The sequence below is a fragment of the Schistocerca serialis genome, chromosome 3, assembly GCF_023864345.2.
Source record: "Schistocerca serialis cubense isolate TAMUIC-IGC-003099 chromosome 3, iqSchSeri2.2, whole genome shotgun sequence".
Classification (NCBI taxonomy): Eukaryota; Metazoa; Arthropoda; class Insecta; order Orthoptera; family Acrididae; genus Schistocerca; species Schistocerca serialis.
This window is the reverse complement of record NC_064640.1, coordinates 772,458,260-772,470,960: the sequence shown is the minus strand read 5'-3', so window position 1 is coordinate 772,470,960 and position 12,701 is coordinate 772,458,260. Positions and strand designations below refer to the sequence as shown.

The 12,701-nt window shown below is 39.3% G+C and overlaps 1 protein-coding gene across 1 annotated transcript in view; it reads left to right on the top strand.

Moving 5' to 3' along the window:
- Positions 1–12,701, top strand: part of LOC126470614 (uncharacterized) — a 208,736-nt gene that overhangs the window by 4,967 nt on the left and 191,068 nt on the right. Inside the window, exon 2 of the mRNA XM_050098568.1 lies at positions 9,164–9,429. Coding sequence (XP_049954525.1) covers positions 9,164–9,429 — 266 coding nt within the window. The remainder of the gene's footprint in view (positions 1–9,163; positions 9,430–12,701) is intronic.

Genomic DNA, 12,701 nt, shown 5'->3' with positions numbered 1-12,701 from the left:
CATTCAAGAAATGACTAAGTTTGGATACCAATGAAAAATATATTAAGGAAGTTTTCAGTGCTTGAACTAACCACAGCAACTGGGAGGTCTTATTCTATGTCACAAAAGCTGTCCGAAGAAATAATCACCACTAGAATTTAGAAGCACTATATCTCGAAAACATATTAATTGAAAATATTTATTTCAAATTTGTCACAATAATAAAAATGTTTAGCTCAGTATTTTTTCGAACTTTTGCAAATAATTTAGGACCGTAACTTTAATAATAATTGATTACTAGTCAGTATCACATACGAGTTAGGCAACAGTAATAACACCAATTGTAGTGTAATGTGAATTATTTCCTCATTTTCAAAAATTCGTATCTTTGTTCACAGTCAGATATCAATGTTGAAGTTTTTACAGTACTTTGCTATCATATAGGTGTACAAAATGTACAAAAATCAAATGTTATATTCAGTCCCACCAGAGATAACTAGCCCCAAACTTTACCAAAAAAAAAAAAAAAAACTAAGGAAACATTTGCCAGTGTTCTTGCTTGTCATAAGGCTAGCAGTGTATGATATCTAACTAGAGAAAAAAAATATACTCTGACTAACCATTCCTTGGTTGTTGTTTTTGGCTCTAAAAAGTGGATTTTCCAAATTTTCAATGCCAAACTTTGGAGGTAATTTTGACTGGTTACTTTTGAATGTAGGGTATTGTGGGTAATAAACAATGTTGTAGAGGAGACTTTCCTAAAAACAGTCATGTCAGTTGCAATGCTATGCCCTAACCCAGTGCAGATATTCAGATAAATGCTACTGTCTCTAAATTGAAAAACCATTGTGCACTTACAAATAAAAATGGCCACCATTCAGTAAGTGTGCAAAGTAAAAACTTTTTTGAATACTGTTTTGAACTTCTCAATTACACGGTAATCACACATAAAAAACCAAAATATTTAAAAATGGCCAAGCAGCCAACTTCATTTTTGTTGGATCACTTCACTTGGATTGACCCATGTAACAAGTTTTTTCATATCTGTTCTAAGAGTGTGTCAGAAATTTTTGAAAGATGAGTGAGATTCATGTTACCCGCTAGGTTAGCCGAGAGCGTTAATGCGCTACTTCCTGGACTCGGATAGGCGTGCCGGCCCCGGATCAAATCCGCGCGGCGGATTAACGACAAGGGCCGGTGTTCTGGCCAGCCTGGATGTGGTTTTTAGGTGGTTTTCCACACACCCCTAGGTGAATACCGGGCTGGTCCCCACGTCCCGCCTCAGTTACACGCCTCACAGACATCTGAAACACATTCACACTCCTTCACAATTTACACTAGACACAGACAGCTGGGGTACACTGATTCCACGCCGAGGAGTACGGGTTGGCAGCAGGAAGAGCATCCGGCCACCCCTTTGAATTGACCATGCCAAATCCGATTGTAACAGTTCCGACCCTGCGCAAACTGCGGGATAAAAGTTCAAATGAAAGAAGAACAGTGAGATTCATGTTAAATTTTTCATTTAATAATTCTTTTCTTGTTAATTTTCTGGAGTTTCATATAAAGTTCCAATTCTGTTTGTGTAAGATTACAGTGTCTCTTGTAGAATTCTTTTCAGTTGTGTTGTATCATTGAAAAATGATCTTACACTGCTGTCCCAGATGTACTAGACTTTTATTGATGTCCCAGTATATTAGGTGGATATAAAGCAAAATATTACTGCACAGTTGAAGTAATTTTACATATTCAAAACAATTTCTCTAACAAGCTGACCAGGTCCCATATTGATGCCTGCGTGGTGTCTGGTGTTCACTGTGCCATCTGTTCCTTTTGTGGCCATTTTTGGAGGTGGTATTCATCTCCAGGTGTTCTGTCAGCAAAAGCCTAAGATAATTTCTACCATTCAGAGAGTTGTGATGGGTTATTGATTGTTAAGAAATGGGACAAATGGAAATGTAAGGACACAAGATTAGCAGAGTCTGGGGGTTTGGGAAAGCATCCCACAGAATCTGTTAATATTTTTCTCATTTGGTTGTTGTCTGGGTATATATGATCATATTAGAGGAACATTTTAGGGCGAGTTACATTTTTTTGCAGTATTTCATGGACAAGTTGTTGTTCTAGATTATATGAATGCGAATCATTTGCTTTGGGATTTACATATTCGTGCCTCACATTTGTAATGCTGTGATAATCGTACATAGAGAGCCTTGCTTTGTCACCAATTCAGGACTGAACCAGACAAGAATGGGAAGGAAATGGACATGTGCTTCAGAAAACATGCCTTGTAATGAATTTCCTATGGTCCACTCTTTCTGAGTAAGATTCTAGTGCTTTAACCATTGTTACACATCATTTGATGCAGTCTCATCGGGACATCTCCGTTCAGAAATTCAGTCATTCTAGCACTGTGCAGACAGTGAAACCAACTGCTCGCAAGTGCTGCTCTGTGTTTATGGTGTTAATGGCAGATCAAGAATTTACAGTCCATGTTGATGTACAGGTTGATACGGGATTACTTGTTGATGAACTGCCTTATTCCAAAACGGCAGGGAGTAATAATGTGTGACTTGTACAAGCTTGACAGAAATAACACAGTCATCTTGTCAGTCAAGTCTAATGGGTTCATCCACATTCAAGAACCAAGAGCCCTCTTGCATCATGTATTCTAACATACTGTGCAAGCTCCGGGTATCACTGTTCTGTTTATTGGAAAAGTTGTTGCCAGTGTGATGAACTGACCTACTTACTTCCCAACAACAGTAGTAGGGCTTCTTCATATAGTCCAAGTTCTCCAAAACACTTTCTAATAATCTCTGCAGTGCACTGTTTCTTACACTCTTTCAGTCTTGATGTTGACATGAATATAATTAGATGACTAATCAGTTTCTGCATTTCTTGCATCACTGGTTTTTGAGGAAGACAGACTTCCACGTTGTGACACTTGCTTTGTGACATGATGACAGTTTTCAGTGATCGCGATTGGTTGATTGTCTTGTATGTGCCATTCGCTTTATATCCGAGTGTATTTCCACCAAATGTGACTGCTGTCTTCTATAGCACCCTCACAGCTACATAGTTTTTTCAAATGCCCAACCACCTGAGAAAAAAATCTGTGTTCTTAATAGTCAACTGGAGAAAGTATGTTTTAAGGTACTCCTCTCTTTCTGTCTTTCCAGTCTGCATAAATTTTGTCCAGTCTCTGTTCTTGTTCTTTTATCAGCTTGTCTAACAGAAATATTGACTGATGAATAGATTATCAGGTTAGATATTATTGTTAGCAGAAGGTAAAAGCTACACAGTGCTGAAGCTGTAAATAAGTGACTAATATAGCTGGCTTTTTATCAAAGTGCCTCAAGTGTGACAGGTCACTTGATGCTCATGTAATGTTCATACTTCTTTCTGTCTCCATTAATTTCATTTCCTTGCCCAGTCTTCCAGTTTCCATTGTTGATATTCTCAAAGTACGTATTTCTCATTTTGTGATGTACATATGTACTTTAATTTTTGTATGTTTGTTACTTTCTCATTCCCAGAATACCTTTCCGTTGGACCATTCTATTTATCATGCTCTTATTTCTTGTTATTATTAACTTAACCCATTGAGACACTGACTGAAATGAATCAAAAGTAGATCAATTAACTATGTGTTATCTTGTGACAACTTGCTTTCTGTATTTGTTACGCACACAAATTATAGTCAAATTTAACTACTTAAAATAGGAGGTAAAACATTCTATACAGTCTCAAAATTCTTCCTCCTCCTCCCTGCTCTCTTTTAATTATCTTGTTTCATTTACTTACCAGTTTTAGCCCTTTGCATATATGTTGCATTTATTTTTTAAAAGTATGTGACAACTGCCCTTGTGTACTTCAGTCACATTGAATTGCTCTAATCTTATTATCTTCCATTCCACACAGGATGGTACTTGACCATTCCTTTTACTATACTTCTGTTGCATTAATATGCTTGTGTGCTTGCATTTGGCACCTTTTCGTTCTTGGCTGGTGGTCCTAATTTCTTATTATGTATTGCTCTAAGGTTTACTATTGTGGAGTACCTATAGTCCAGAGGTGATCATGCTAAACATTGATTTTATACAACCATAGAAAAAATAGACAGTGCTCATCTGCATAGTATCTTTCGTGTAGTCACTCATCATGTAATCCAAATGAATGTGATACCCAACATCCAAGATGATTGCTAATCAGCATGCTAACTCTGTATTGTTGAACACATTTCAGGTAGAGAGATCTTTTCTTGGCGTAGTTGATATTGCATTTATCCATTCACCACTCCAACAGCAGATAGGAAACTTTCAGGCAGACAGTGGCATACCTTAAGTGCTGCTCCAGAATTGTGTCAACACATGCAGTGGAGTCGTGCATTCTATCAGTACCATTTGGATGGATACCAGTCATTTTGTGCTGAAGTTGTGTGATGTAACTGTAGTTTTCAGTTCTTCAGCTATGATCCAAGCATTTCCTATAATACCACTTTAGATGACACAGACTGATGCAACAAACGAGTCCACAACTCCATGCCCAGGTAATATAGTCTCATCTGTTGTCAAAAAGACATGATGATCTCTCATCCATCATTTGTTTTGCCAGGCAGTGATAGACTTTTATTCAATGGACATGCACACGTTAATACAATATTGCATTGCCTGTGTTGTTCTGATTATGCTCCAAAATTCCTTTGGACATGCATGCTTGTCAGAATAACACAGGCACTGCAATATCGTATTTATTTGCCGATACCAGGCAGGTGACTTTCAGGTACAACATGTAATCTATACAGGAATATACATAATGGATGTACAAGTACAGGTTGTAGTCCATGAGTCATGCACGGATAGCCAAATGGTAAGGCGACTGCTCGTGATAAGTGGGAAATCTGGGTTCGAGTCCAGGTCCAGCACAGATTTTCATTCCCATCATTCCATTCTACTGCTGATACTTTTGCCTATTTGCAGTTGTGAATTCATTTAACGCATACATTAATGTTGCATAATCCAGTTATTTGCGAGTCATACTGTGGTTTGTGATTTCTGTTGCATTCGTATTATTTACGTACTTTCTTCACAGTGTTGCAGTTTTCATAGACAATAAGAGATTTCTCTCGATTTTGTACGTCAGCTCAGTGACCAAAAAAGAGTAGAAATTGCTTCAATCTATATGATGTGTAAGAGAATACTATTGCTGTTTTGGCTCGACAACCCACAGTCTGCTTTTGTCCTTGTCAGGTAGGCTTGTCCACAATGTTCTTCCTTTGCTCCTAGTATCTGAAGATCCTGGGTCACCTGGCCTTTCCATGTTATTTTTAGTCTGTCTAAATGACTTCATCCTTCGCAGGGGTTCTTTAACACTTCTCTCAATCTTGAGCCTCCTTTCCTTTATAGATATGGCTGGCCCAACTCATTCTCCTTGCCTTGGCCTCTGCAATAACATCTGGTTATACTTGTGTATCTTTCCAAGTTCTCTGTTCTTTCTACTTCGCCATTCTCCTCTCTCACAGATCGGTCAAAATGTCTTCCACAAGATTGTATTTTCAAAAACCTGTATCTTTCTCTCTGTTTACTTATCTATTCTGCGTATTTCTGCCCCATATCGTAACACTGGTCTGATTACATTTTATATATCCTTATTTTAGCTTCTCTTGAAAAAATATGAATGTCTGTAGTTTGTTGAATGAATGTGACACTTTGGATATAGGATTGATCCTTGCTTCTGTTTGTTGTTTCTTAAAATGTCTGTTGTTTACGAGTGTAAAACACCAGATGTGCAAATAGTAGAGCTGTGTCACAAATATCTGGATGCTGCTGCACTCTGAAACACATTAAATCCTGAACTACAAATGTTTATAGTAAAGTCTTACATTCTGAGGGCCCAGGTTGACAATTAGTAACTATTTCCCGTTCTTGTTAACACTACAGCAAAAATCTTGTGCTTCTGCTATCAGTTTTATTGTGTTGGTTTACACATTGGTGAGAAAGCTGTACTGGCTATTTAGTGAAAACACAGGCAGGTTTTTAAAGATGCAGACTGAGATAAGATTCCACTGATATTGCTTTGTAGCTATGGTTTCTTATGACAATCTTCATCAGCACTTACTGTGTTGGTTGTTAAGGTACTGTACTCACATTTGGCAGGAGCAGAGTTTGACTACTTGTTTGGCTTGATGGATTTAGATTTTCTGTGCTTTACATGAACCAATCGAGTTGAATGCTGGTATGATTCCTTTGAAAAAGAACACAACGGATTGCTTTCCCGATCCTACTTGAGCTTTTATTCTGTCTCTAATAAACTTCTCATTGATGGGACTTTTAAACCTTAATCTATCTTCCTTCCTACTTCAGTGCCTGGCAGTTTTGATCACTGAGAACTTCTCAGTTTATAAGTTTTTGTGTATACTGTTAATACCTCCGACATTGTTGTCTCAATTCGTGTAGCTAATAGATCCACTATCTTCATAACAATTGGACCAACTTACTGCACTCCAGCTAACTGCCATTAGCTTTTAACAACAAGTATTGCAACTTATTGGTCAATGTGGACTTCTTTTATGCTTATACAACTCACTGGCATTACTTGTGCAACCATTATAATTTGTACCCCAATGATATGATGGTACCTCAGGGATACTTATGTGGAATAGTAACGTCTGTGTGCAGTAACAAGAAGGTGGCTCAGGATTATAAAACTGCTTGCATATTTTGTTTTGTAGTACTGAGGTGGTGGATATTTTGCACCCCTGGTATCAGTTTATCCACTGTATACAAATTTGTCCCTGTTGTCTTTATATTGGTGACTATGAAACATGAATGTGATAGTAGCAGCTTTAATAAAATTGACTGGTTGACTGTAGATGCTGTAACTGAAGGTTACATGATTTGATGAGATTGTGTTTCATACTCGTCCTATAAAATAGCTGTGATAAAATTTGCTGTGTTCTTGATTTCTGCCTATCGTGTGTGGGATTGTCTGTAGCCATCATGCAGTATATGGAGGAACATTGACGGTGTGGTGGTATTATTTTTCTCCTTCCAGTTCCTTTTTCTGGATGGTTTGGGGGATAAACGACTGTTCGTAAGCCCCTGTGTAAACCCTAATTCATTTTATGTTTTGTGCTTACTGTAGTGTCCCACTTTTTGAAGGTCTTTGAGAATTTCTTCAATGCTTCCACACATCATAAACAAACCCATAATGAAACACACAGTTCTTATCTAAATTTTCCCTGCCATTTCCTTCATTGCAATTTGGTTAGTGACCCAGATAGTCAAACAGTGCCCAAGAATTGGCTGTTTTAAAATTTCATTAACAATTTCTTTCAAAGAGGAATCACGCTTCCTTTGGATTGTTTGAATGAATCTGCTTGGAAAGTACTGTCTCTCAGATGTGAGAGCTATCTCTTATTTCTTATTATTATATGTGCTAATAACTCAGTATTTTTCTTCTGCTTAGTGCCACATGAAAAATGGTGCCACCATTTATCTTTTGTTGAAGGAATTCTCTCTCTTTTGTGCTTGTTACTTTTTTGATTTTTATGCATTTCTATTGTAATGATTGGAAAAACTTCATTGTTGTATGTTTTAAGTGGCTTGTGGTATTTAAAAGATTCCAGTAACATTTTGTGGTATGACAGTAAAATTTATATGCATTGCATTCCCATAGTTGATCATCATTACGTTTGTGGTTTGTCAAGTTAATGCGAATTTTACTCCCATAATTTAACTTTAATTTAACTTAAGGAAAAGGGATTTTCAAATGGGAGTGTAATACTTAGTGTACTTTCAATTTGAGGTGTTTTTGTGTTTCTATGAGATACAATGTCTGATGAGTGGAATGTCATTTCAGGAGCATTCGAATTAAAATGAGACAGGTGGAAAAGTAGTAAGTAAACTGTTAATAATTTCAAAAATAATCTCCATAATTGTTAATAAGTTTATCCCATTGTAAGACAAGACAGTCAATGCCTTCACAGGAAAATGTTTGTGGGTGCCTACAGAACCACAATTGTACCCATGTGTGCTCCTCTTTGTCTGAAGTAAATCAATGGGCGCCAATGTGTGTGTTCATGGCTCCAAAAATATGGAAATTGCATAGGGGGAGGGTGATACTATATAGAGGATGTGTAAAGGCTTCTAAGCGAAAATTCTGCAGCATCGTTGGATCAAGAGGCACGCCAGCTCTGGCAAAATCATTATGATATTTTTCTTTGACTGCAAGGACCTACTGCTCATTGACTTCCTGCAACATGGCACCACAGTTAATGCACAGCAGAATGTGAACACTTTGCAAAAATTAAAGCACACCTTCAGGTCCAAAGGCCCTGGAATGTTGACGGACAGCATCGTTCTGTTGTAGAATAATCCCCATCCACATGCTGCAAAGGTTGTTTTGTCTGCGCTGCAAAAGTTTCACTGGGGAGTCCTTACACGTCCTCCACACAGTGCCTCTCTCTCCCCATGTGACATTCACATTTTTGGTTCCCTGAATAAAGACATTTGTGGCCATCAATTTGCTTCAGATGAAGTAGTGCATGCCAGGGTAAAATTGTGGTTCTATAAGTAATTGCAAACATTTTTCTATGAAGACATTGAGCACCTTGTCTCACAGTTGGACAAATGTATTAACAGTTATGGCAATTACGTCTGAAATAATAAAGTTTACTTGCATTTTTCAATCTGTCTCATACTCATTTATCTATAATTGTAGATGTTTGAGTAAGAATATTGAAAATCTTTTGAAAGATGAGGAAGCAAAAGCTTCACAGACCACTTCAGTTATTTGCTTAAATTTATTCAAACAATTGAAGTATTTGTGTTTATAATGAACTATGTATCTGAAATTGGGAAGCTCTTTCACATGAATAAAAGTTGGTTTTAGACTATACTAACAGAAAATAACATCAATGTCTAGGAAATTAAAATATAGTGTTTTCTTTCTATAGATTGGTTTCTAATAGTTGAGGAAATATGTATGTACTTATTTGCAAGCTGAAGTGCATCATACTTTAGTGATTAATTGTATAAAAGTGAGAAATATTTTGTGTGGAAATAAAGTGGAGGCATAGGTTTCAAGAAGTTTTACACCTACTTTACATGTTAAATTTATTAGGACAAATGCTGACTACAATAAACTTACATTGGTAAAAAATGCTTTGTCTTTGTGATAGGTGTGGATAGCAGTAACAAAGACATCAGTAAATCGAGAAGCAGATCATCATCTTCTTCATCATCTTCATCTGCCTCCTCATCAGAAAGTGAAGATACGCAGAGTGAGCAGAATAAAACAGCAGTTGAAAGAAAATTTTCAAATATGAGACGAAATATCCGTGAAGTGATGAGTGAAAGTCAACTTGATGAAGAGACTTTAGCAGCTCAACGCCAGGAAATGGAGAGGTTACGGAGAGTACAAGAACAGCAGCGTATTATTAGAGAGGTAATTATTTTTGCATTACTTACTTACATATTTATTACAGTGTTTATTAACCCTCTTTTTTTTTGTACCTCACAGGTTACAAAGAATTTCAGTTTTTACTGTCTGCATTTGCAGAAGCTTTATCTCACCATTGACATTCACCACTTCAGTCTCATGTGAGTTACATCTTCTTGGGTCTTCTACAGTTGTCTTAATCCTTTAGTTTCCTTGACCCCCCTCCCCTCTTCGTTAGTTTCATGCAAACTCTTTTCTATTGTCACTTAACAGATGGGCTACCACTCCTACTCTTACAGTGCTCTCAACCTCCCATTTCCCCAGCTGAGCCAGTGAGTGTACCGAGGTAGCTGGATTTGGTGATCTGCCCATTGGCGTATCATTAAATTTGATGATATACTTCTGCTCGTTCTTGCTGATTACCAGTCTTTATATTTTCTGCAATTACCTCAGCTGCTTTTTTCTTCAGTTCTTATAACCACTCATTATGCTGCAAATTTAGTTTTTTGGGGGAGGCTATCAAACCATTCATGGATAACATGGTAGTCAGTTGCATCTGTTGCATGAGGCAGTTTGTGATGGTGAACTGACATCCTTCATACATGAGTGAAGATACACAACAAATAGCAACAAACTGCTAACACATTGAAAAATAAACTCCCATCAGATTTCCTGTCACAGAATCCCTTTATTTCTGGTATGTACTACTAGCAAAACAGTATAAAGCATTACTATCAACAAACTCTGCACGTTCTGCTCTAAGAACAGCAGCAAATCATATACTGTAGACTTTCATGGCCTTTGCTTACGTGAAAGGTATTCTTGTAATTAGGCATTGGTGTAAGCCATCTTTTGTGCTTAATGGTGGATCTCATACTGCAGCAGATATCATCAGAGGTTATGGACATGTCGTTATTTGATTCTCCAACCTAAACATGCTGAGCTAGTCAAAACAGTAAGGATAGCTGAGCAGGTTTATGTTGGTGACTCAGCTAACTACACATCCATTACCTCTGAGGATCTCTCCTGAGGTAGGAATAATACATTATACACAAAAATATACCTTAGACCCTTACCAATTTCTCAGAAAACTGATGTCACCAACAGTAGCAAATTTCTGTCTTCAACCTGGTTGGGAAAAATGGATAATGGTGCTTCTCTCTCATACTTTTTAATTAGGTTGTAAATGGATCACTGTTAGTGGGAACCATATCAGGCCTCATAGTGATTACTGTCCTTGCTCAACTCAGGTTTGAGGGTCACTGATAATATTTTTTCAGGCATTAATAATAACATTGAGCTTCCTTAGTATGAAAATGTTCCTACTAAATGGGATATGGGAAAGTGCGGTACTTTTGGTAGTTGACGAAGTTTTGCATATTGTTGAACAAACTACTGCATATATATTTGTAGTGTTTTGTATGCAAACATAAGTGTAGGATTGAGATTGTGCTTGTATTTCTGAAACAAAATTGTAGCATTAACTAATAATATTAATGATAATTGTTGAAGTGCAGTTCAAAATAAGGAAACAAGATTGGAGGTGAAAAGAATGTCTGCAGAAGAGGCTACATACAGGACAAGTTCTGACAGTTTCTGTAATACCGTGTGGATTGTAGGATTGCTATTAGGATAGAGTTGCTTAAAAATATCTGAAGGAAAGAATTCACATTGTTTGATAGATTTGTGTGGTCATTATTGATTACTTGGGAATGATCAATATTATTAATGTAGGTTGTGTAAGAAATACATAATTCTTCCCACAGAAAAGTACCACGACACTGCAGAAAACCAAAAAGTGATAAATCTTTGTTTTGTATGTACACTCCTGGAAATGGAAAAAAGAACACATTGACACCGGTGTGTCAGACCCACCATACTTGCTCCGGACACTGCGAGAGGGCTGTACAAGCAATGATCACATGCACGGCACAGCGGACACACCAGGAACCGCGGTGTTGGCCGTCGAATGGCGCTAGCTGCGCAGCATTTGTGCACCGCCGCCGTCAGTGTCAGCCAGTTTTCCGTGGCATACGGAGCTCCATCGCAGTCTTTAACACTGGTAGCATGCCGCGACAGCGTGGACGTGAACCGTATGTGCAGTTGACGGACTTTGAGCGAGGGCGTATAGTGGGCATGCGGGAGGCCGGGTGGACGTACCGCCGAATTGCTCAACATGTGGCGTGTGAGGTCTCCACAGTACATCGATGTTGTCGCCAGTGGTCGGCGGAAGGTGCACGTGCCCGTCGACCTGGGACCGGACCGCAGCGACGCACGGATGCACGCCAAGACCGTAGGATCCTACGCAGTGCCGTAGGGGACCGCACCGCCACTTCCCAGCAAATTAGAGACACTGTTGCTCCTGGGGGGGTATCGGCGAGGACCATTCGCAACCGTCTCCATGAAGCTGGGCTACGGTCCCGCACACCGTTAGGCCGTCTTCCGCTCACGCCCCAACATCGTGCAGCCCGCCTCCAGTGGTGTCGCGACAGGCGTGAATGGAGGGACGAATGGAGACGTGTCGTCTTCAGCGATGAGAGTCGCTTCTGCCTTGGTGCCAATGATGGTCGTATGCGTGTTTGGCGCCGTGCAGGTGAGCGCCACAATCAGGACTGCATACGACCGAGGCACACAGGGCCAACACCCGGCATCATGGTGTGGGGAGCGATCTCCTACACTGGCCATACACCACTGGTGATCGTCGAGGGGACACTGAATAGTGCACGGTACATCCAAACCGTCATCGAACCCATCATTCTACCATTCCTAGACCGGCAAGGGAACTTGCTGTTCCAACAGGACAATGCACGTCCGCATGTATCCCATGCCACCCAACGTGCTCTAGAAGGTGTACGTCAACTACCCTGGCCAGCAAAATCTCCGGATCTGTCCCCCATTGAGCATGTTTGGGACTGGATGAAGCGTCGTCTCACGCGGTCTGCACGTCCAGCACGAACGCTGGTCCAACTGAGGCGCCAGGTGGAAATGGCATGGCAAGCCGTTCCACAGGACTACATCCAGCATCTCTACGATCGTCTCCATGGGAGAATAGCAGCCTGCATTGCTGCGAAAGGTGGATATACACTGTACTAGTGCCGACATTGTGCATGCTCTGTTGCCTGTGTCTATGTGCCTGTGGTTCTGTCAGTGTGATCATGTGATGTATCTGACCCCAGGAATGCGTCAATAAAGTTTCCCCTTCCTGGGACAATGAATTCACGGTGTTCTTATTTCAATTTCCAGGAGTGTATTTTTGAATATAGTTCATGATTTTTTTT